The 23,747-nt window shown below is 31.2% G+C and overlaps 1 protein-coding gene and 1 long non-coding RNA gene across 3 annotated transcripts; one reads left to right on the top strand and one right to left on the bottom strand.

The window, feature by feature from the left end:
• Nucleotides 1-12,423: 12,423 nt before the first annotated feature.
• Nucleotides 12,424-13,593, top strand: LOC145323822 (uncharacterized). Its single transcript, XR_013881112.1, has 3 exons — nt 12,424-12,690; nt 12,863-13,041; nt 13,249-13,593. It is a non-coding gene; the product is annotated as an uncharacterized LOC145323822 (long non-coding RNA).
• Nucleotides 13,594-17,656: 4,063 nt separating this feature from the next.
• LOC145323823 (uncharacterized) lies at nt 17,657-22,874 on the bottom strand. 2 transcript variants are annotated; one of them, XM_080166383.1, is made up of 7 exons: nt 21,375-21,531; nt 20,974-21,093; nt 20,612-20,644; nt 19,862-19,894; nt 19,603-19,635; nt 18,481-18,513; nt 17,657-18,200 (listed from the first exon to the last, which is right to left on the bottom strand). In XM_080166383.1, the coding sequence occupies exons 1-7, from the start codon at nt 21,390-21,392 to the stop codon at nt 17,874-17,876; spliced, it is 597 nt and encodes a 198-aa protein (XP_080022509.1). In that variant the 5' UTR covers nt 21,393-21,531; the 3' UTR covers nt 17,657-17,873. The 2 variants fall into 2 exon arrangements, with proteins under 2 accessions (XP_080022509.1, XP_080022510.1); XM_080166384.1 differs by lacking the exon at nt 19,862-19,894 and having other exon boundaries at nt 21,375-22,874.
• Nucleotides 22,875-23,747: the final 873 nt, after the last annotated feature.

Below are 23,747 nucleotides of genomic sequence, written 5' to 3' on the forward strand. Positions count from 1 at the left end.
TGTAATGTATAAAGGTAAACTATCAACCTTTTTTGAGATTGTAACAGGCGTCAGACAAGGATGCCTTCTTTCTCCCTTCCTTTTCCTCCTTGCCATTGACTGGATCATGAAGAACTGTGAAAGTAATGATGGCATTCGTTGGGAGCTATTTGGCAATCCCAAATATTTAGGAGATCTGGACTTTGCTGATGATATCGCTTTGTTAACAAGCAATAGAAGTCAAATGCAAAGAAGGACTAACAGGATAGCTGAAACTTCCAAGAAAGTTGGACTAGAAATAAATGTTCCTAAAACCAAAATACTCAGATTAAATGCAAATTCCCAAGAACCAATTACTATTGGAGACCAAATTCTTGAGGATGTAGACTGTTTTGAGTATCTTGGAAGTAAAATTGATGAAGCTGGAGGCACTTTAACAGATGTTAAAGCTAGAATTAACAAATCTAGGACAGCCTTTGCCAGCCTGAACAAAATTTGGAATTCCAACAACATCTCCATAAAGACCAAGTTAAGACTGTTCAAGTCAAATGTTCTCTCTGTTTTGCTGTATGGGGCTGAAACTTGGTTCCTAAACACAGCAGTGGTCTCCAAGCTACAGACATATGTCAATAAATGTCTAAGGAGAATCCACAAGATCTTTTGGCCAAATAAGATCACAAATGCTGAGCTTCTAGAGCGCAGTGATATGTCAGACATTAAACTGACAATAAAACAGAGAAAATGGAGATGGCTGGGGCACACTCTAAGGAAAGGGCATGATGATATAACCAATCAAGCCTTGACTTGGAACCCCCACGTAGGAAAGAGGAAACCAGGTAGACCAAAAACAACCTGGAGGAGGGAACTCTTAAGTGAACTGAAAGAAAAGAAAATTCCATCTTTCAGCAATGCCTCAAAACGTGCCCAAAAAAAGGAAGATTGGAGAACCATTGTGCATGGCCTACGTTCTGCCGAGAACTAAAAGGCAATGATGATGATGACACAAACAAATAGATTATTCTTTTCAAACAAGCTCCTTATTAGTCCTTCAATTTCTTAAACAATATGAAGAGTTTTTATTAATAGTACATGCTTATGTATATTATTTGTTAGATCAAACTTATGATTTTGTAAAATTAATGTTTTACTTATTTAAAAGATTTATCTTACTTTTATACGATTTCTATTGTTGTTATTTGTATTTACCAACGAACAAACTTACACCCAAAAGACCTAAAGAGTAGCTGTACTTAAAAAGATATAGTTCTTTTTTGTTAATTGAATAGAAAACAATTAGGCTTTATTTTATGTTAATGGATTTATTTCTATAATTATAGCTAAGGCTAAGCCCTTAACCTCTATAAGCAAATAATATTAATGTTTCTATTATAAAGTTGCCCATAAAAGTTATATTTTGCTTTCTTCGCCCCTTTATTAAGCAACCTTTGTTTAAGAAGACATAAAAAAAGAAGAACGAAAGGACGGTTTTATTCATTAAGTCAATGACCCTATGGTGTAAAATTAGACTCTCTATGACTATTTTCTCCTCTTTTTTTATAATGCAAAAATAAATTATTTTTACACCTTTACTTCGCTACATATGGATGCTAACTTCCTTTCATAAATTTTTTGTAATGGTATATGCTTATTTCCTTTCTATTGATTAAAATTCTTTGTTTTCATTTATACAATCATTAAGAAAAGAAATCAAATTGAATATTACAAAAGAAAGGTTAAAAATTTTTAATCTTAAGTTGTTAATGGCAACGATACTCTACAATTATATATGTTCTTTTTGTGGCTGAACATGTGTTGCTTTTTCTGAAAATATAGCTCTTATAATTTATTGAGGCATGTCATAATTGACCTATCGATTTCAAACTTGGCATGGTGATTCCTGCAGCAATTAGATACGATTTATCTACATCCAATTCCACACTTCTTTGAAGAAATAAATGTTTCTAGCCTCTTTTCTAGCAGTGGTCTTTAGTGCCTATGTAACCTAGTCCTAAAGGGTACCATCCGATTGTGGTTAATATAACCTTTACTTAACCCAACCTCATCTAAAACACGTTTATAAAGATAAATTTCTCTTTAATTAACATGCCATATAGAATACTAGAGTTGGCTCGATATAATTATCTCCCTATTGGCTAGTTTTCTATATGCATATCTATTTCTCAATAAATCTATTTTCCTCACCCGGCATTACTATCTAAAAGAAAGTAAATATTTAATAATTTAAATGATTTTTAAAAGATTTTTTTAAATTATATTTTTTTCTTTACATTACCATCACCAAAGGGTTAATGATGATGATTACAATTTTAGTTTAATATTTGAACACACAAAATGTCGCCACAATCGAATTCTTTTAAAACATAGTTTTCTTAAATTTATCATATTATAAATCTAAATTTTCTTTTTTATGATTAGAAATTAAATACATCAATATAAGGTAAATAGCAACATGAAATAAAAAAAATGAATTTATTTTTAATAAAGTAAAATAATGGGTCTTATCGTTCTGGGCAATGAGAGTTTATTATGGATTATTGGAGCACTATGAGTTTTAATCATATATTCCTTGGAAAACTTGAGCTCGTTTATAGACATTTATTTCCTATATAGATCTGACATGGATCTTGAAGCAATTAAGCAAACCGTTTTGTACATGTTAAAAATTGGAAGATTTCATTAAATAAAAGTAATCGCAAATATACTTAGTAAATAATTTAGCATAAATAACATGTGTAATCCAGCTCTACACCGCCGCGATTTTAACAATTTTTTCTTCTGCAGTTTAAAAAGCATAAAATTCTAACAAACAATAAATTTAAAACAAAAGGCTATGTACAGCAAAGATTAATTAAATAGAACCAAAGAAAAATTTTAGTAATCTTTGATGACTATGGCTTTTATGAAATCTTGATTGATAAATTCCAACTAACAGCATCCAAATATTTCGACCAGTAATTTCAATCAGCAGAAAGAGAAAACTTTTGTAACATATTATCAGAAATGCACCTTTTGTCTAATCCTTTAAGATCTCTAGTTTTTGAGAATTTTTAAGAGATACCTGTCTATTTTCTAAAGAAGATAATTAAAGTCCCTCCACATATTATGACGTCATACGATAGAATAACAAATGAGAGGCCAGCATAAATTTTACCATTGGTCAATTACAGTGTATACTGGCCTCTCAATGGCTATTCTATCGTTTGACGTCATAACCTGTGGAGTGACTTTAATCATCTTCTTTTCTATATTCAATTTTCTATGTTAGTTTTGTACTAATTGTCTCATTGCATCGCCTTAAAAGAATTTTTATGTCCATTCTTAAGTTTATTTACAAGTTTCACCAATTAAACACTGTAAAAAATATTTGTTTTTGTTTGTCGTCTGTAAGTAAGTATGTATGTCTTTGTCACAAAATTAATTATGACTAACAAAATAAGAGAAAAAACTAGTTCTATAAAATTAATTTTTGTTGCAATTTTGGTCTGTAGTTGGTTTGGTAACACCGGAACCTATCGCCCCTTTATTTTACACTTCGGTTTGACTTTAGAGTGCACCATGAGAGCTAGGATTGAGATATCGACTTCTAGTAGTGACTATATACCCTCTCCAATAAATCATATGCATTATAAAGAGCTTCTGTATGTCAACAGCAATTTTTAAGAGTGTGTATTTGCATAACAATAAAAATAGAGAAAGAATACCACACACACACTCACACACATGCACATACATCTGGACATTTTATCACCAAGAAACCTATCCCCGTAAAATTTGTGTAGTTTATTGCATCAACATAATTATATGAAGTCCATGACATAATGTTTTTAAATATATAGAAATGACTCAGCTGACTTCCAGACTAACAAAGTGGCATAGTGACGGACCTGGTAAGGGACGTCTACACCAAAACATTAGATTATAGAGTAGCAACGCATCTAAACAATGGGGGTAAGAAAGTGTTATAGACTTATGAATGCCTCATTACTGTCATATTCAAATACTAGATAATTCTATTTACATATCACTCTTAAAATGTAGCTAACATTTTGAAATAGCAACTCATTTTGGTATTTAAAAAAAACTTTTTTTCATTATCTTACTTATTAATGATATAAAAAGTTATTTTTAATGTAGCATCTCTTTATTTAATCAGTTAATTATCTTAAAAATAACCAAATTTCCAGATTTGCTGATTAAAAATCTTCATTTGCTGCTTTATTGAATCGTCCTATTTGCATAAAACAGGGAAAGAAACGTTGGATAGGGAAAATTTACGATAAAGGAAGAAAGAAAAAACTTTGTAATTCAATTATTATTGCTTTTTCAAACAATCCATAGTTAAACTAGGTTGTTGATATGAATATTATGTCGATAATGCATTAAATTCGTTTTATTTTTTAAGCAGTTATTCAGTGGTAATAAAGTACCATATACATAACATCATAACTAGCTGACCAAGACAAAGTAAAGAAAACGAAGAAAGTCCCTCAAACAAAATGTTGACGTCATAAAAATGAGAGATTAGGAGAGGAGGAGTGGGAAAGAAAGCCCCTAAAAAAGATATGGATAATCAATCATTTTTATCACGTTACATGCTGGTTTTTGAGAGACTTTTGAGAGACTGGAGGCTAATTAGTAAAGGTGATCTTCACAAAAAATCAGCCGTCTATATTGAACAGTAGAAGAGAAACTCACGTTTTTCCATACAACAGACAGACGTACAAACGGTCGGAAGGGCCGACAAATTGAATCAAATTCTAGCTCTAGATGGCCTCTACAAGAAATTTAAATAATTTATTATTTGTAGTCCCTGTTTAAAAATGTATGTATTTAGTCAACAAAAATATGTGAACTTTTATATCAACGCTATACTTCTAGGCTTAACTGGGATTTTTTTATGAGGATCCTTTTTTATGAAAGATATTTTTTAAGATGGGGAATATTAAAAGAAAGAATATACGTAGTAGAACAGGACAGACAAAACTGATTTAAGATTCTTTATTTGATTATAAAAAAGTTTTTGTTAGGAAACGTAGCTAAATATGTATTTTAAAGACCATTTTTTTGTTAGCAAGATGACTTTAATTTGCTTGAGAACTAGGTAGTTACACCTTTCTTGCAGAAGAAACTATTTTTAAGTACATTGGGTTTGCAAGTTAAAGTAAAGGAAAAGACAAACAATAAATGTATGTTCATAGATGTTTAATCCAGACAACTACAGGGCCCAAGGGTTGGAGACATTTTTTGTCTGCTAGCAAAGTGTTTTCTGTTCCTTTGTAGGTACTCGGCTGTGTTTACGTAAAAATACCAAAGCAAAAGCTGGATACGGTCCCCGCCCTGTGGGCAGAGTTATGCTCGTGCGCCCTTCATTCTTTTACTTTGATAAGAGACAAATAATTAGATAGATAATGAAACTAGATAGCATGTTAAAATATATGAAAATAATAAAGATAAAACATTGCACGATAAATACATAGATTGATAATAGATAGTGGATATTGAATATACGTGAATAATATGACAAGGGAAAAATTAGGTAGCTAACATGGAACTCACTCATTTGTAAGTTCGTTCATCCAGTAGGAGGGGAGGGGCTGGGGGTATCATTATTTTAGCTCGCAACGAGTTTCACTTTATTAGAGGACATGAAAATCTGGCGTAAAATCCAAGTAATAATATATCAATGAGAAAGCCTAAAATGCTACTAAAATGTTACGTGTGACGTCATAAAAAGGGAAGGGTAAGAGGAGAAGTGGAGAAGAAAACCCCTGAAAAAGATATGGATTTTTATGATGTCACACGTAACATTTTAGCAGCATTTTATGCTTTCTCTATATCAATTAACTAGAGGCTGCGCCCCTAGAAGCCTCTAGAAGCACTGGTAGGAGAGGGAAAAGTCGACCTCATCCCATTTTAAATTTGAGTTTCAAAAGAGTTTTAAAAATATTTTTTTTTAGGGGGGAGGGGGGTGAAGACACCCCCCTCTCCAAAAATAGTTAAAAACCTTCCAAGGACCTATAAGAAGCTTCACTGTAAATGAGAACTATATCGGTTCAGCGGTTAGCAAGATCCTTAGGGACAGACAAAAACGCTTACTACTTTATATAATAGGATAGATGTATCCTATTATATTAAGTTGTAAGGTTTTTCTTATCTGTTTTACAGTTTTTCATTTTGGTTTGGTTATAGGCTTTCTTCAAACTTTTTTACTTTTTTGAATAAAAAGCACCCAGATGCTAGGAGCGCAACCGCTAGTATGAATAAAAGAAACTAGATATAGAGATAAGTGTAAAGGTGTGTAAAAATGTGTCTTTGTGTCCCATTATGCCTTTTAAGTAGGCCATTCTTACATTTTTTCTATACTTTTTCTTACTAACCCAAGGATTGGGAATTATTTTATGTAAAACTGACTTTACACGGAGAAAAAAAGGCAATACCCAGGGATCTAAAGGGATAAGACAATGGCCGATAAATTTATTTACATCCTCAATGAAGATTCAAAAAAGTAAATTATCCCTTCTGTAGATTACAATTAATGGTTGAAACGTTTGGACAGTGATCCTAACCATTAGTCTACATCTATACTATCACTTATAGATTTGTTGGTGAGATAATCGGCCCTACCTCAACAATACTAGCTTCACACATTAAGGCCAGGGGCGAAGACACACTTAAAATTTGTTTTCAAAAGTTACTTCATCCGTCTTTGAGATCATATGTAACACACATTACATGATATTTTTTGCAATACTAGTTTATCAGAATAATTGATCCTGTCTTTTATAAAAGTATACAAAGTCATGATTTAACTTTTATTCAAGAAAAAGGGCCTTTGATATCAGGGATAAAAGAATTAGTTAATTGCGGAATTTTCAGCTGTAGAGAGTTATGAAATTAAAAAAATAAGATTATTATCTTATTATATAAAGTAGTAAGGTTTACTTGTCTGTAGGATAAGATTTCTAAAACTACTGAGCTTATTAAGAACTCCATTTTAGAGAAGCTTCTCATAGGCCTCGTGATGGTTTTAGGCTGGCAGTGGTTTTAGGCTATTTTTCTTCCATTCTCTACCCCTTCGAAAAAGTATTTAACCTGGACAAAGCCCAAATTATGTGAAAATTGCCATTTTTGACACAATTTAACACAATTTTGCCTTTGTCTTTAACCTGACTCAAAATAACCAAACTAAATTACTTCATTTTTGAAGATTTTTCTGAGTTAAAGAAACTAAATCATCTAAAGTATTGTTTAATTGAATTAAAATTGTATTAAAGCTTTTTATTAATGTATGGAATTCTTTATTCCTAATTTGAAAGAGATTTTTCTGGGTACCAGCCTACCTACAGTTATACTTTCAGTGCTTTCTAGGGACATTTAATAGGAGAATATGACAGTAGAATATGAAAATTAACAAGTCTGCAACTTTGATGTTATACATATGGTAATAAATATCCATAGAACCAACATAACACCATTGTTGACATACCTTTCTCTAATTTTAGGCACTTTGGCATTTGATGGACAATATTTCTCAAAGTTGTGTTGTCAATTTTACAGCTTTATTGTTATTTAATGGAATTAGCGTGAATAATAGCACTGTTAGGACTTGCAGACGCGTGATGGTCGTGCAATCAAATGGTTGGTTGTCTGCTGGATGTTTTCTTACCCTGGGTGTTATTATTTGTAAATCCCTTCCAAAAAAGCCAACATAATTTTAATAAAATATGGAAAAATAAAGTTTCCTTCATCATTTAATACTTTAAAGCAAGTTTAAAAAAGATAATGTTTAATTTACGAATTTCAAGAATTAATAAAACTGGACTAAAAATTTTACTTTTAGAAACAAATACTCTCCTTCGTTGTTATAGAATTTGAGGTCTTTTGATTTGATTTTTTGGTTAAAATTAGCAGCTCGTCCATTTTTACAACCAATTTTAATTTACATATTAATTTTCTGTTCATCGTCTTATCCCGTAAGATCCAACTGCTTATGACAACAAATTAAGAATATGAAAAAATTGCAAAATTTTGTAGGTTTAGAGTTTTTTTTAAAGTGTATACTGATGATAATGTTAATTTCTAAAAATTTTTTATATTTTTATGACGATTCTATAAGTATAAACTCTATTGTATTAAGCCATATTTTCTACTAAATTAAATATGATGAAATACATTAAAAGATAGTAACAAGAACAAATAAGTATTAAAGTAACGGAGCCAATTTCTAATTAAAATTATTAACAAATTTTAAGATGAAGGACTGATGAAAGTTAAAAATAATGCTCTGTAACCCGTGTTTCATAGCTAGTATAATATTAAACTAGTGGCTACGCCCCTAGAGGCCTCTAGTGGCACTTTAAATGTTTTTGTTTGTTAGTGTCTCTACGAATTTTTTTTACGTACGATACCTCTTTATTTGACGTTGAAGTCTCCAATAAATTTTTAAAAATTTCGATTTTTTGTCATTTCTCTTGGGATGGTGGTGGTACCCTCCCCCAAAATAGTTATAAACCTTCCCGGGGCCTATGAGAAGCTACCCTGTTAAGGAGAACCCGATTGGTTCAGCGGTTAGTAAGATCCTTCGGTACAAACAAACACACAGACAGACACACAAACATCCTGTTACTTTATTATAAAGATTTATTAAGCTTGGGATAATTAAAACAAACAACAAACCAACGATTATATTTATTGTATAAAAAATGCGTGCAGAAAGTGGATGAATTCACCCCCCTGACAAAATTTAGTGGGGTGGATCCTTGGATACACCCTCCTAGATGTCTCCCCGCTTACACTTGCCTTGACAAGGGTCTACAAACCCCTTAAACACCTTTTAGACGGCCAAGTTGGGTGGAAGGAAAAAATTCACCCCAAGCAGATAAAACTTATTTCAGGCAACTGTCTCTATAGAGTAGCTTTAAATCTAAAAAGTGTCACAAAACTTCTTGAAAACTACTTTATCTAACTTGACAGGGGTTAAATGATAAGACGCTAATCTAAAAAGTTTTAAAAAATGTTTTTGATATGTAGCAATACTTAGACTTTACAATTTTGATTGGTTGGGTAAAAGCCAGCGTCTTAAAAAAGAAGGGTTAAAGTTAGCTATAACCATAGGGGATGTATCTCAATTTGTCGTCCATTGTCTTATTCCTTAAGAACCCTGAAAACACACACACACACACCTTTGAAATTCCTAACTTTTTAGTGTCAACGCGGTCATTGGCTTGAAAACTTTGGGGACTTTTATTGATTTATGATTGGTTGGTTCATTAAGTTGAGTGTCCAAACGTTTCAACTACAAATTGTAATCTACATAGGGGGTAGTTTAGTGTATTATCATTTGGATGTACATCATTTTATAGGACATTGTCTTATCCGTTTAGATTCCTGTAAAGAATGACAATAGAGAATCAATAGTTCGATATCTTTACTTTTAACATCCAACTAAACTCAAGGTTGATCATATTATTTTCTTCTTTTTTTTTAGCAACATTTTCTGCCTTTATAGATCTACAAATTTCTTTATTTTTACCTATTTTTTAATATGTAAATTAAATTAATATGATTTATGTCATTTAGACTGATGAGGGTGCAATGTCCACCGAAATATATTTCAATAAATAGCTGGGAAGTATCAAGACTTTTTCACTTAGTGAATTTATCACTTATTACTAGAACCATTAAGTTGACATAAATATTAAGAAAATATATATTTCAAAAATTGCATGTAGTCTATATCATGTCAGCAAACACCACTTCTGATTGTATAAATAAGTAAAGCTTTTTTAAACAACTTCAAAATATTTTGAAAGTTAATATAATTTAATTTTGAAATTTCAATGTTAACAAGTACATACATTTACATAGTAAACAAGATGAGGTTAATTAAAGGGTAGCTTTTTATCATTGATGTTTGGTTTACGCTACTAACAAAAACATTAAAAATGTTAAACCCAAGAGAAAAAAAAACTCACAACAACGTGCTTTAAAAGAAATAAAATCTCTAAACTGAAAATATTGAGAAAAAAAATTCGATGGTGAAAACATCCAATAATGTTAACAATAATCTTTCTAGTGCTCCGGCTTAAAATGAACATTTCTGTTAAATTGATCATCTCCCCCTTCCTCCAAAAATAAAACTTTGGTACAAAAAAGTTATTTATAGCATCGAATTATAAACAGCTTTCTGCGGATATTAAAATAAAACTAGTTTTGTAAGCCCGGGATCTCGATTTTATGATTTTTGTTTTGTAATTCGTGGAAAATTGTCCATAATAAAATCTATACATGATTTTTCAGTATGGTTAAGAACAGGTTCTAATCCAGCTGTTATTAATCGGTTTCATAGCCATATTGGGAAATATATTATTCAGGTGTAATATCATTCCATTCCCAGTCAAAAAAAACCTGCTCACGGAACTTAATTTACAGGGGAATCAAAATTTGACAATGATTTATGTTCTGTGACCTACCACTCAGGGATACAGGGACAGGACAGGACAAGAACTGTTATATTCAATAATATTAAAGGTTTTTTGTTGTTGTTGTTGAAAATTCATAGTCAAATTCAAGACGTACAGTAAAAAGTAGAGTCTTTTTTTAACCACATTTGTACAATTTTTCCAATTTTCAAAATGCAGGGTGTTGGGCTTATTTCCCTCCTCCATTCTTTAAAGTGCCCCAAGAGGCTTATAGTGAGGCAGCAACTAGAACATAAAACTAGTAAGTACATGGGTTTCAATGATAACTCAGAACAGGTTTAATTCCTGTGAAAATAATTGGATTCTAAGCCGCTAAGAACATTGATTTTATTGTTCCTTTGCCCTGGAGTTACGAAAAAAACTCTTTATTCTCTCTCCCACACTATTTTTAAATTGAAGCAACTCTATAACATGAATATTATAATGATCAGGGTCAGGAAGCTAAATCTAACCTTGCTAGCCTTAAATGGACCTATTTTAACAAATTAATTGTTATGCTTTAAGTAATTTTGTTTGCTCATTGTGATATGTGAATAGTTTTTGAACTAAATTCTATTTGGATATAAATTTGGTTATAATACTATAATTTAAAATGAACAGCCAGTTAAAACGTAATGATTCTTCGCGGGTGAGGTCTTTTTTATACAAGTCTTTACGGTTGTTAGTTTGTTGGAAGTGTAGAAAAGCGACATATAGTAGTTCGTTGAAATCTGATATAATTGTCTTTTTTTAAATAATTATTTTGAGATTTAAAATATATTTTTGCTTTGCTACTTTTTATAAAGTTATACTTGTTTCTCTTTCTCTTTTTTTTCTCTCTCCCCCCCCTCTCTCTCTTTCTATCTCTCTCTCTCTCTCTCTCTCTCTCTCTCTCTCTCTGTCTCTCATTCTCTCTCTTTCTCTTTCTTTCTTTTCCTTTCTCCTAATTTTGACATGTTGGTTATTGATATACTATTTTCATAAAAAAGTTTTAACAAAAGTTTTAATATTTTGGAATTGTTAGCCAAAAAGTAATCATGATATTACAACAAAAGATTTTTTTTTATAATTCAGTATCGTAGCTAACCTATAACTAATGCTTATTTGTTATATACATTACCTAAAATCAGGGAGGGAGGGGACACAGGGTTGTTTATTAACCCTTAACGGTCGGGGGGGAGGGGCGTTTAGCCTTGTTTTGAATTTCTTTTGTCAAAATTTCAATTTCTAAACAAATTATTTTGACTGACAAATTCGCAAATAGAAAAGCTCAAGTGTTTTGATGGGTAGAAAGTAATAACATTTAGTTGATTTAGTGGATATTTAGATAGAGAGAGTACTAAGATAGATAGATAGAAAGATAGTAAGGTAGATAGGCATATAGATAGAAATGACAGATATAAGATAGATAAAGTGCTTAATAGTCACGCATATAGTATTTAATAAAATAACACTTTTACTCCGGGGAGTTGGAAAAGTATTGGGGTCTTTTCCCTTTGCCTAACTCCTTCGGTGCCCCAACCCTGCGGGGCTACCAAAACAAACGAAAAAGTAACCCCCCCCCCCCGCCTTATTTTCAATTAATTTTAAAATAAAGATGGGGTTAACAGTGCTCAAGAGGTTACTTTGTGTGAGGGGCTATAGCACTTACACATCCAGCAAATTTACAGTTGATGTATTTTTGGCAAAATGTTTTCTTTCTTTTTCTCATGCCATAAATACATCCAACACTGGCATTTACACATCCATACTTTTTCAATTATATGTCATAAATACATCCAACACTGGCATTTACACATCCATCCTTTTTCGATGATATGTCATAAATACATCCAACACTGGCAAATATACATCTAGATTAATTTATATGAATATTCATTTACAATTAATTATATTTTGTACAGTATGTATACTTATAGGTTTTAAACTTTTTACCCTAATTTAGTTACTCTCCCCCTATTTACTTCCCTTTTTCTCAAGATGCTCTCTAAAAAACATCAATACATTTCCGCAGGTGGTCAAATTATTGCTATATAATATTATAATTTAGATATTTATTGTTAGTTCATTGTTTTATTATGGCAGAGCCAGAGGCTATTTTTTTGTGACAATAATCTGAAAAATTTGGTTTATTCAACCTTTAGTTGCTGCGAGGCACTTTGTAAGGCCACGATAAGCTGACCTTAAAAGAAGTCGCCCAAGAGACTGATGAAGAACCTCAAATTATTAGGTAAAAGTTTACTACATTTTTATGTTTAATATATATTTGTATATATATAAATATGTATAATGTATATATCAAAACAGTTGGGGGTTATAAACAATTACATTAGATCTTGTTATTTATTTGTAAAATATATATTATTCCTTTGCAAATTGTAAATTGCGTTTAGTTTTTTTAGTATTCCAACTGTGCATATAATGAGTGATGGGAGATTACATCTACATAGCCCTGCTGAATCAAAAGTCACCGAGACCAAATTTGCCATCCGGGAAGCTATAGAATCCGATCCGCTCTCCTTCATCACCCAAGTTTACAAAGCCTGTGTCGCGACCACACTGAATTCTATCAGAACATCTGGTGAGTTTTTCATTTTATATGTAGCGAAGCTACTTTGTATAAAATAAGAATAAAATATGTAGATATAGGATATATAATCGAGTATTTTCATCATAAATGTATCGACGCTTCTTAAAAAAGAGAATATTTAATTGGTATAAAATAAGGTTTAGGGTTTATAATCAAATTCAATAAACAAAAAAAATAATCTTTTTTTTATTTATTAAGGAGATTTAACAATAGAAGAAGAGTTCATTCGCAAAATGCCCACAGCACATCAACTCCAATGAAAATCCGGATGTGGAAATAACCTATTCCAAAATACAAGATGATGTTTTTTATTTCTGGAAAGAAGTATCATGGAAATGCTACCAGGACCCAGTACATGGATTCAAGGGACAGGACATCCAAGACCCCACAATCAATATGGAAGTGGGGATATGTCTGACTTGTTGGTTGATGATTTTGGTCGACCAATATATAGAATTGTGACAAGGTCAAGATCGTCACAACAATCCATCACATGATGTTTTTTTTTTATTTTAACCTGACAAATATATTTCAATTTAAATCTTTATAATGCTTTTTATTTTAACCTGACAAATATATTATAATTTAAATCTTTATAATGCTTTTTATTTTAACCTGACAAATATATTATAACCTCTTATTATTTTGTGTTAAATTTCTATGGATGTATAAATGCCAGTGTTGGATGTATTTATGACATATAAATGAAAAAGTATGGATGTGTAAATGCCAGTGTCGGATGTATTTTTGACATATGTATAAAAATATGGGATGTGTTTTTGCCAGTGTTGGATGTATTTATGGCATGAGAATCGATTTTACTGTCATTTATACAGTAAAAATTCAGTTTGTCATAAATACATCCAATGCACTGGCAAAAACACATCCACTGTAAATTTGCTGGATGTGTAAATGGCAGTCCCCCTTGTGTGATAGTCTGAACAATTATAGTACAACATAAAAAAAATAATCTAAAAATTTTTAAAGATGGGGGAAAGCAATGAATATCAAAGAAAAAAAACCTATTGAAAGAATTCCAAAAGTTGTCTCCTAGCTTTGTTGCTTTTGGATAAATATTATTACCTACAAAACAAGTTATAAAACAGCTACAATCTATTCAAATTATGGTAACATTATATTCAAAATATTTTATACATTTTTTACACTTAACCCTTTTTAGGCATCTTTGTTAGTTTTGGGGATTTTTTTATAAAGTTGAGAAATAACAACATATTTGTATCCTATTATAAAGTAATGAGGTTTTATGTTTTTCTGTTAAAAAATTTTTATTTAAATGTTAAAGATCTTTAGAAATCAACGAACCAATAGGATTTTTTTTAGTTTTTAATAAACATGGACGGACAGGTGTTAAGCTACTTTATCTAATGAATTGTATTGTTTAATGCTTTTTTTCTCCAAATTAGAATTCATAATAAATAAATACTTAATTTTCAAGCTTTATTGTATGTTAACCTGAAAATTGTATACGTAAATTGTAAGCAACTTTTAATATCATCGTCATTTAAGAGGGGGAACAAGTAAAGCAATGTCCAAAGAAAATATCAAATAAAGCTGTGAAGTATAGGTTAAATTAGTGTAGTTCTATCTCAAATTAGATGGACACTCAGGTAAAGACAACCATTCTCTTTACTGTAAATTGAAATTATTGGTGGAAAAATTTGGATATTGTTAAATTATACATTACAATCAAGACATATTAAAATTTTCAAAAGTTTTTAAGCTAACAAGTGAAAAAAAATATGATTATAAAACTTTTGGGTTTAGTATGATTTAGAGCTTATTGTACCATCCCTCCCTGATTACTGAACACTTTTCATTTATGGATTATATCATTTTAAAAATCTGTTTTCTTAAATGCTAAATGTTGATAAAATCAAAGGATAAAAGAACAAGGACAATTATATTTTCTGCAAACGCTGTCATTAATGTACATATTTTAATTAAAAAATATAAAAAGTCTTAAATTGGATAATATTTACGTAATTTAAATCTAATAGCAACTGCGCCCCTAACATCCAGGAGGGGGAGTACAGAAAGATAGCCTAAAACCACCCCAAAACTTATCAAAACATCTTATTTAGTACATAACAAGGATGACAACATCCATACGTAGCGAAGCACAAAAAATTGTGGACGGGAATACGTACAAGTAGATTCAAAGTGTATTAAAGTGAAATCAAGAATAGATTTATTGGAGAAAATAAACACAAAATCTTGTTTTATTTTGTATGATGAAGACGGTTAAAGTAAATAACATACTAGATGCACATAACAATGGGAAAAAGTACTTTGAAACTTTTGCAAAAAAGTTTTAAAATTGGACCAAAATACCAAAGATATGGGGAAATATGTCAAACATATACAAATAGCCAAAAACCTGCTACAAGGCAGTCTGACCGCCATTGTTTTTTTTTTCGTAAAACGCCAGAAATTTAATTTTAAAATCTTTAACTGAAAAATTTCTAAAAATCGGACCTTAAACTCAAAGATATGGGGAAAATTCTGAAAAATATAAAAATAGCCAAAAACCTGCAAAAAGGAAATTAAATTTTGATATCTTTAACTGAAAAGATTTCGAAAATCGTACCATAAACACCAAAGAAATGGGGAAAAATATAAAATAGCCAAAAACCTACAAAAAGGCAGTCTGACCGTCATTGACGGGAAATTTAATTTTGATATCTTTAACCCTTAACAGTCGGGCCCCTTTCCGCACCTCAATCGGTCGGGGGGGGGGGGGGGAGGGGGCTAAAGGGCTAAAAAAAATTCGTGCAAGTTGATAATGAATTTCCGACCTTAAGTAAGTCAAAGTCAATTTTCGCTTCCTTCGCCCTTTTATTTAATATCTTTATGACTATATCAAATTGTAAAGTAGTTTAAAGCAGGCATTTATAAACTATTTAAGGACTTTGAAAGAAGCCATGTAAATACATTCAGGGATATTTTAGTTATTTATCCCTCCTCATATAATAGAAAGCTTTCCGCAAATATTATAATGAAAATTCAAAGAATAAAACCAGATTTGCTAGACCAAATGGGCCGAATGCTCCTCTGACAAAACAGGTATTAATTTTATGCTTTTTTCCGTCGAAAATTGTTTATAATACAATGTATATGAGTATTCAGTATGGCTGAGATCCTGTTCTAAACATTTTTTTTAATTTTTACATAATTTCTTGATTTAAAATTCTTAAAGAACTTAAGAAGCAAGTATATAATAAGTAGCTTTTATATATTTATCCTTATACTAAAGTAACAGGATGTTTGTCTGTTTGTTTGTCTGTGTGTCTGTACCGAAGGATCCCGCTAAACGATGAACCAATCGGGTTCTTAACTGGGTAGATTCTCATATGTCCCGTGAAGGTTTTTAATTATTTTGGGGGAGGGTACCACCACCCTCCCAAGAGAAATCACAAAAAAATCAAAAATGTTTACGTTTCTCGATTTTAGAAAGAGAGTTCAACGCAAACGTCAAACGCAACATAGATATATTTTAAATATGAAAAAAACATTGAAAGTGCCACTAGAGGCCTTTTGGGGCGTAGCCGCTATAAAAGCCTATAAAATTGAAAAGAACAATTTATCCACTTTGAATTACTTAGTTTTTTTTATATAAATTATTTCATATGTATTTTTAGGGAGGTTTAAAGTTATGCTTTATAAATGCAGAAATAGTAAAGGAAATTTTTATTGTATATAATTTAAGTTATAATTTTTAATTGTTTTTTGGCATATTTTTATGGCCCATTCTTGCAATTTGATTTTTAGTAGCGAAGCTACTCTATAATTTACGTTGTCTGACCGTCAGTCCGTAACGCTAGGGGGGAAATGGGATTTACTCAGCTCCCATAAAAGATAGAATGCTGAACCTGTTTGACAACATTTCCATCATTAAGGAGCACAATTAAATATAAAACATCAATGGCGGTCGAACTGCTTTTAGCATGTTTAGGCTATTTTTATATTTTTCACATTTTCCCCATATCTTTAGTGTTTTTGGTCCGATTTACAAAATTTTTCAGTTAAAGATATCAAAATTAAATTTCCCATCGCTTGAAGAAAACAACAATGACGGTCACACTGCCTTTTTACAGGTTTTCGGCTATTTTTATATTTTTCACATTTTTCTCCATAGCTTTGGTGTTTACGGTCCGATTAAAAAAATTTTCAGTTATAGATATTAAAATTAAATTTCCTAGGGTTTTAAGAAAAGAAACAATTGCGGTCAGACTGCCTTTAAGTAGGTTTTTGGCTATTTTTATATGTTTTAAATATTTCCCCATATCTTTAGTACTTTTGGTCCGATTTTAAAACTTTTTTGCGATGACAGTATCAAAATCATTTTTCCCATTGTTATGGGCATCTAGTATGTAATTTACTTTAACCGACGTCACAAAATAAAGCAAGGTTTTGTGTTTATTTTCTCCAATAAATCTTTTTTTGATTTTAATAAATACACTTTTAATTTTCTTGTACGTATTACCATCCACTATTTTTTGTGCTTCACTACTTATGGATGTTATCATCCTTGTTTATTTCTTTCAAACTACATTCATGTTCTTTCAATTTTGACAACAAAGAACACTTCAATGTTCAAATTTTTTATTGAATAAGACACTGGGATAACATAATTTTGTGTTGTATACATAAAAATTGCAATTACATCAAATATGTTACACACTGTATTAGAAAATCATCAGTATTTATTTGTAAGGGCTAGATGTAAAAATTTATTTCTCAGTTTTTCACTGTTTCAAATAATAAAATGTTAGAAAACTAGAATAAATGATGTAGTATATGTTTTAACAAACAGTTAAAGTAACGCATCCAAACCAGAGACAAACCTCATTTTTGCATCCTACACTACCACCAACTCCCCCAAGTTTAATCTCAACCCCATCACCCCCAACATCAATTCCCGTGTCAACACTCAAACCAATGCTGGCCCCTACATTAACGTCTTTGCCCAGATCAACATTACCATTGGCAGCATCGACTCCTGCTTCAGCCATAATCTTTAACCCATCAGAATCTGCTTCAATGCATCCCCTAAGCTTTCCCTGACCAACATTGATCTCAACATCATCATTCTCATACTCGTGACCAGTAGCATCCACACCTTTGCACACCTTGAATAAGAAAACTATTTTAGCCAACCAATGGTAATCTATTAAATTTAAACATATTAAAATGATCAAATTTTAGCTTAGTTAAATTTTTTCTTTAATTACTTTTTTATATTTCTGTATCTGTAAGCATAAGCAATATATTTTTAAAATTTGAGTTCTGCTCTTGAAGGCGGATACTAAAAAAATGTATCACCTCTCCTTACATGATAGCATTTTCAGTAAAATAATTGTTACCAGAAAATGTTTTGATGCTTTTTTAAAGATTATACAATAAACAAACCTTATCAACAGTATTCTTGATAACTTCAGGAACCTAAAAAAAAAGTTATGCAGATTGTTAAGTCTAAAATTTAAAAAGATTGAGATGTTTTCTTTTTCATTTTCGTCTGAGTTAATTTTAAGTTGATGATCACAAAAATGCTTGTTCTAATAATAAAGTTCTGTTTTTAGTGCTAGGCTAATTTTTGACAAAATATTTATGATTAGAATAATAATTATCTATAATACAAAGTAGCTTGATGTCTGTCCGTCCGTCCGTCTGTCTGTCCGTCTGTCCCTTGAGATCTCGGTAACCACTGAACTGATCGGATTCTACTCTTCAGGGAATATACCTACTAGTCCTGTGGTGGGTTTAAGCTATTTTCTTGGGGCGTGGGACACCCCCAACCCCACCAAAAATAAAAAAATTCCCCCTCAATTTTTTTTTGATGCAGATAACAATGACGAAGATGAAGATGCACCACATGTACTACATTTTTTGAAATTTTGGTGCTAAGCCCCTAGAGGCTAGGGGCGAAGCCGCTAGTGTGATATATAAAGTATAACTAACTATCCTTGTTTGCAACATTCTAAGTGGATTTAGCAACCTATGTATTAAAAATGTATTTCGAAATCTTTCCAAAAATTTTTAAGATGGTTTCTTGCTTAAAAATTTAATAAAATTATAGTCAAAGACTATATATGTGCAATTGCATAGTTGTTGTGGGATGTGTTTTAAATGAAGACTTGAGGATGAAATGGCTTTTCAATCCCACAGTCCCACAAAAGAGTTGTGTTTTTTGTACATATCTTTTAACTCATTAATAAATTTGGTTCCAGGTTTTAAGACAATCTTTAGTATTTTAGGTTTAACAATTAATGTTCAAAACAAAAAATTTTCTAACATTTCTACATGACACATTAAAATTTCATATAAATCCGGAAATAGGCCTGACCTTTAAAGGTTAATTTAAGGAACAATTGTACCTTACTTTACTTATCTCTAAGTTATTTTTTTATGATTAAAACTATAGATCTTCAAACTTTAAACTTTATATTGCCATCCCCCTACCCCACACCGATTAAAGTCTGGAAGGGACCTGACTGCTATGGGTTAAAGAATACTATTCTAAGTAAAACTAACCTTCTCTTCAGCCTTCTTAGTGGTTCCAACAACCTAAAAAAAATTATTATAAATTGTTTTTTCCAACATAAAAGTTGCGTTTTTGAGCAAGGTTTCTAAACCAATGCATTTTTCGGTTTTGGGAAACAACCAATAGGAGTATGAATAAAAACTATATATGTGCAATTGCATAGTTGTTGTGGGATGTGTTTTAAATGAAGACTTGATGAAATGACTTTGCAATCCGTATTTTTAAAAAAGAAAAATGGAAAAAACTAACCTTTTTTACAACGTTCGTATGAGTTTCAACAACCTGACAAAATTTATTATTATTATTTATATTTTTCCAACATTAGAGTTGTGTTTTTGTAATATCTTTTCTCGTATTCATTCGAATCCGGTGGAAAGGAACCGGTTCTCATCCATACGAAAAAACTATGTCTAGCATCGTATTATATCCAGCTTTCTACGAATATAGAAATGTACAATCATAAGACTAAAACTAGTTTTTTTTAGCCGGTGACTTCGTCACCTCGGGGCTAAAAAAACTAGTTTTAATCTCATAATTGTACATTCTATATCCGCGGAAAGCCGTTTATAATACGATGCGAGAAATAACTATTCTCGTATTCATTCGAATCCGGTGGATAGGAACCGGTTCTCATCCATATGAAAAAACTATGTCTAGCATCGTATTTTATCCAGCTTTCTACGAATATAAAAATGTACAACCATAAGATTAAAACCAGTTTTTTAGCTGGTGCCTTCGGCACCTTGGGGCTAAAAAAAACTGGTTTTAATCTTATAATTGTACATTCTATATCCGCAGAAAGCCATTTAAAACACGAAGCGAGAAAATACTATTACTTATTAATGAAGTTGGTTCCAGGTTTTAAGGTGATCTTTAGATATTCTAGGTTTAACACTTAACAGTTGCAAACTAAAACTGTTCTAACATGTCTACATGACACATTAAAATTTCATATACTTTAGCTCAGGGTTAAAGAATACTATTCTAAGTAAAACTAACCTTATTTACAGCCTTCTTGGCAGTTTCAGCAACCTAACAAATTTTTTTATGAATTATTTTTCCAACATAAAAGTTGAGATATTGAACAAGGTTTCTAAAACCATGCATTTTCCGGATTTGGGAAACAACCAATAGGAGTATGAAAAAAAATTTTAACTCCATATTCTCTGTAAAAAAAATGCTTCAATTTCTATACTAGGTGTATTTTAATATAACTTAAAACAACAGTGCTTTTTAGAGCTTAAAGAATTCAAAAAGTATGTGTTTTGCTTTATTCTTGTAAATTTTGTGCTATTGCATTAGACCCAGATTGGTCTTTTAGATGTTTTTGTTTAAAGAATACTTTTCTAAGTGAAACTAACCTTGTTAGCAGTCTTCTCAATCCATGACCACCAAGGTGCCCTCTTCTCCCGAGAGAGGTTGCTAGAGTTGCTAGATTGGTTGGGACGAGCTACTGTCAGCCCGAGACAAAAAATTAAAACCTTAAATAAATAGTTGTGCATAAATTTGACTCATAACTGCTGTTAAGAAATATCAACTATATGAGGTCTAGAAAATTATTTGAAATCAAGGTCTGTTTGTTAGAGTCTGACAAGAAGGTGTTGGGTTTAATCATAAACCTCAAGACAGTTGGTTTAAAAGTTGATAAATTAGCTTTTAATACTGTGGTAAAATCTTAATCATAATCTCCTTATTACTGACGTTTTATGCTATGCAATAAGTTTTTTTCTGTTCTTTAAAATAATGAAGATAAAAATATTACCAGAAGTTTGAAATGCATGTCGAATAGTTATTTTTTACTTCTTGCAAGTTGGAGAGGAAGAGTTGATATATGCCATTTTGACACCCAGACATGCTTTTATAAACTTTTATACATGTCATAGCATAATTACTAAACCCAATCCACTCTATAAATATGTAGTATTCGTGTGTAAGATCTTTAGCTTACATCATTAAAAATGTTTCAACATTAACTTAGAGATGATGAGTAATGAAAGGTTTGTTCTATAAATTAACTGAAAATTTATCCCTTAACGGTCGGTTCCCTTTCTAAACTTTAACCTCCCCCCCTTTTATCTTTTTATATCCTTTTAAGCTAGAGGGATATAATATTTGTGCATGTCCCCTGTTTGATAATTATGTTTAGACTATAAATGAGTCAAAGTCATTTTTCGCTTCCTTCACCCTTTTAGTTAACAACCTTTGTTTTTAGGTCCATTTTTACTTTAAAATTTTAAAAGGCTGTAATTTCCTTACTTTTGAACAACAACAAATGTAAATTTTATATTAAAAATCTCAAAACATAAAATTCATCTATGGCAGCTGTACTTGGCAGCTGCTAGCCGCCGGTAGGCAGGAAAACAGCGCCAGATTTATATGAAATTTTGATTTGTCATGTAAACATGTTTGAACAACTTTAATTTTAAATTTTAATTTGAAGTCGTCACAGAAGCCTTTTCAAGATTTCTGGTCATGCGCGCTTGAACACCTATATTTCATATGAGGATGTAGTACTATAAAAATATTTTAGTTTCATACAAATAAATTACTTTGTTTAAGTCAAAAATATTTTTGATTTCTATCTGGATGATCCTGCCAGGTTTGCTGGCATCCTGTGTCCGCAAGGATGGAGATATTAAAAAAAATCCAACTTTCCGTTATGTGTCATACCCATAATTAAAAAGTCACACAGTTGTAGCCTTCTATATCTCTCACACAGAGAAAATGAGATAGAAAAAAAACGATAAAAAAGAGTTAACATATTTTGAGCTTTATAGCTGAGTAGTAATGTGTTGTGAAAACCTAATCGTTGGAATTTGGACATCACCTAAAGCTACAAGGATTAACATGAAAACATCAAAAAAGCGAAGCTCAGATGTGTCAGAACGTGAAAGGCAGAATATTATATATAAAATCTAAAAAAAATGTAAGTAAATTTGTTTAAAAACTGCATAAATAGAATATACGGTTTAAGGGCATCCTTAATTTTTTAGAAACGCACATTCTGGTAACAAATATGGAGTTGCTAGGCTTTCTAAATTGTATCTATTCATTATAAAAATTTTATGCAAATTTTAAAATCGATAGGACAATTTTAACATGTCTAAATTAACAAAAAGATCTAACTGTTGCAGACAGACTATGTACGGACAGATATATAGACAGACGGATGGATGTCATGGAAGTTCAGGCCATGATGACATGTAACAAGATCTTTAACATAATTAAATAGCAGAAAACCTGCCTTTACAACGGACCAACCCTAATTATAGAAAAAGCTTCGATTTTAATAACTATTATTTCAAAATTTTTAATATCTTTTAGTTTAGTTTAATTAAAACTAAATATTCTCAAAAGAATCAACTACCAATTATGCATAGTCACATATTTGACAAGAAAAAAATTATATACAATACAATGGCATTTTTTAACCCTTAAAAGTCGGACCTTTTTCATCACCCGTATCGGTTTGGGGGGTGTCGAACTCTCTCTTTATTTTCCTAGCTCACTAAATATCTAAAAAATTGGGCATGTACCCTATTGTTAGTAAATTTCCGATTATAAGTTAAATTATGCTTCATTCACCCTTTTATTTAACAACCTTTGTTTTTAGGTCTATTCTTACTTTAAATTTTTAAATGGCTCTATTTTTAATATTTTAAAGCTAGAAGAACAACTTTTTCAGAAAATGCTTATTTTAATTTAAATTTTAAATTATAATTTTGAAGATATAAGTTTCGGCGGCGGCAATTGTTCTTGGCAGCTGCCAGCTGCCGCAGTCGGGGATCGGCAAGAAAATGGCGGCAAATTTTCATAAAATATAAACACGGCTTTTAGACATGTAAGAAAATCTTAAGTCTGAATGACCCTGCCATTGCTGGCATCCTGTGCCTGCTAGGATGAAGATATAAAAAAATACTCAGAGTTATATAATAACCATATTTAAAAAGTCACCTAGTTATCTTTTAAACACAGAAAATGAGAGAGAAATTAACGGGCCTTCAACACCCCTAGCTTCCCCCCCCCCCCCCCCCCCCACCTGACCGTTAAGGGTTAAATGCGCAGGTATTTTAAAACAAGGATGATACCAAAGGCGTTTACGATATCTCTGATAATTATTGTTTTAAATTTTATT

The sequence above is a fragment of the Acartia tonsa genome, chromosome 7 (genome assembly GCF_053477335.1).
Source record: "Acartia tonsa isolate MP-2025a chromosome 7, ASM5347733v1, whole genome shotgun sequence".
NCBI lineage: Eukaryota > Metazoa > Arthropoda > Copepoda > Calanoida > Acartiidae > Acartia > Acartia tonsa.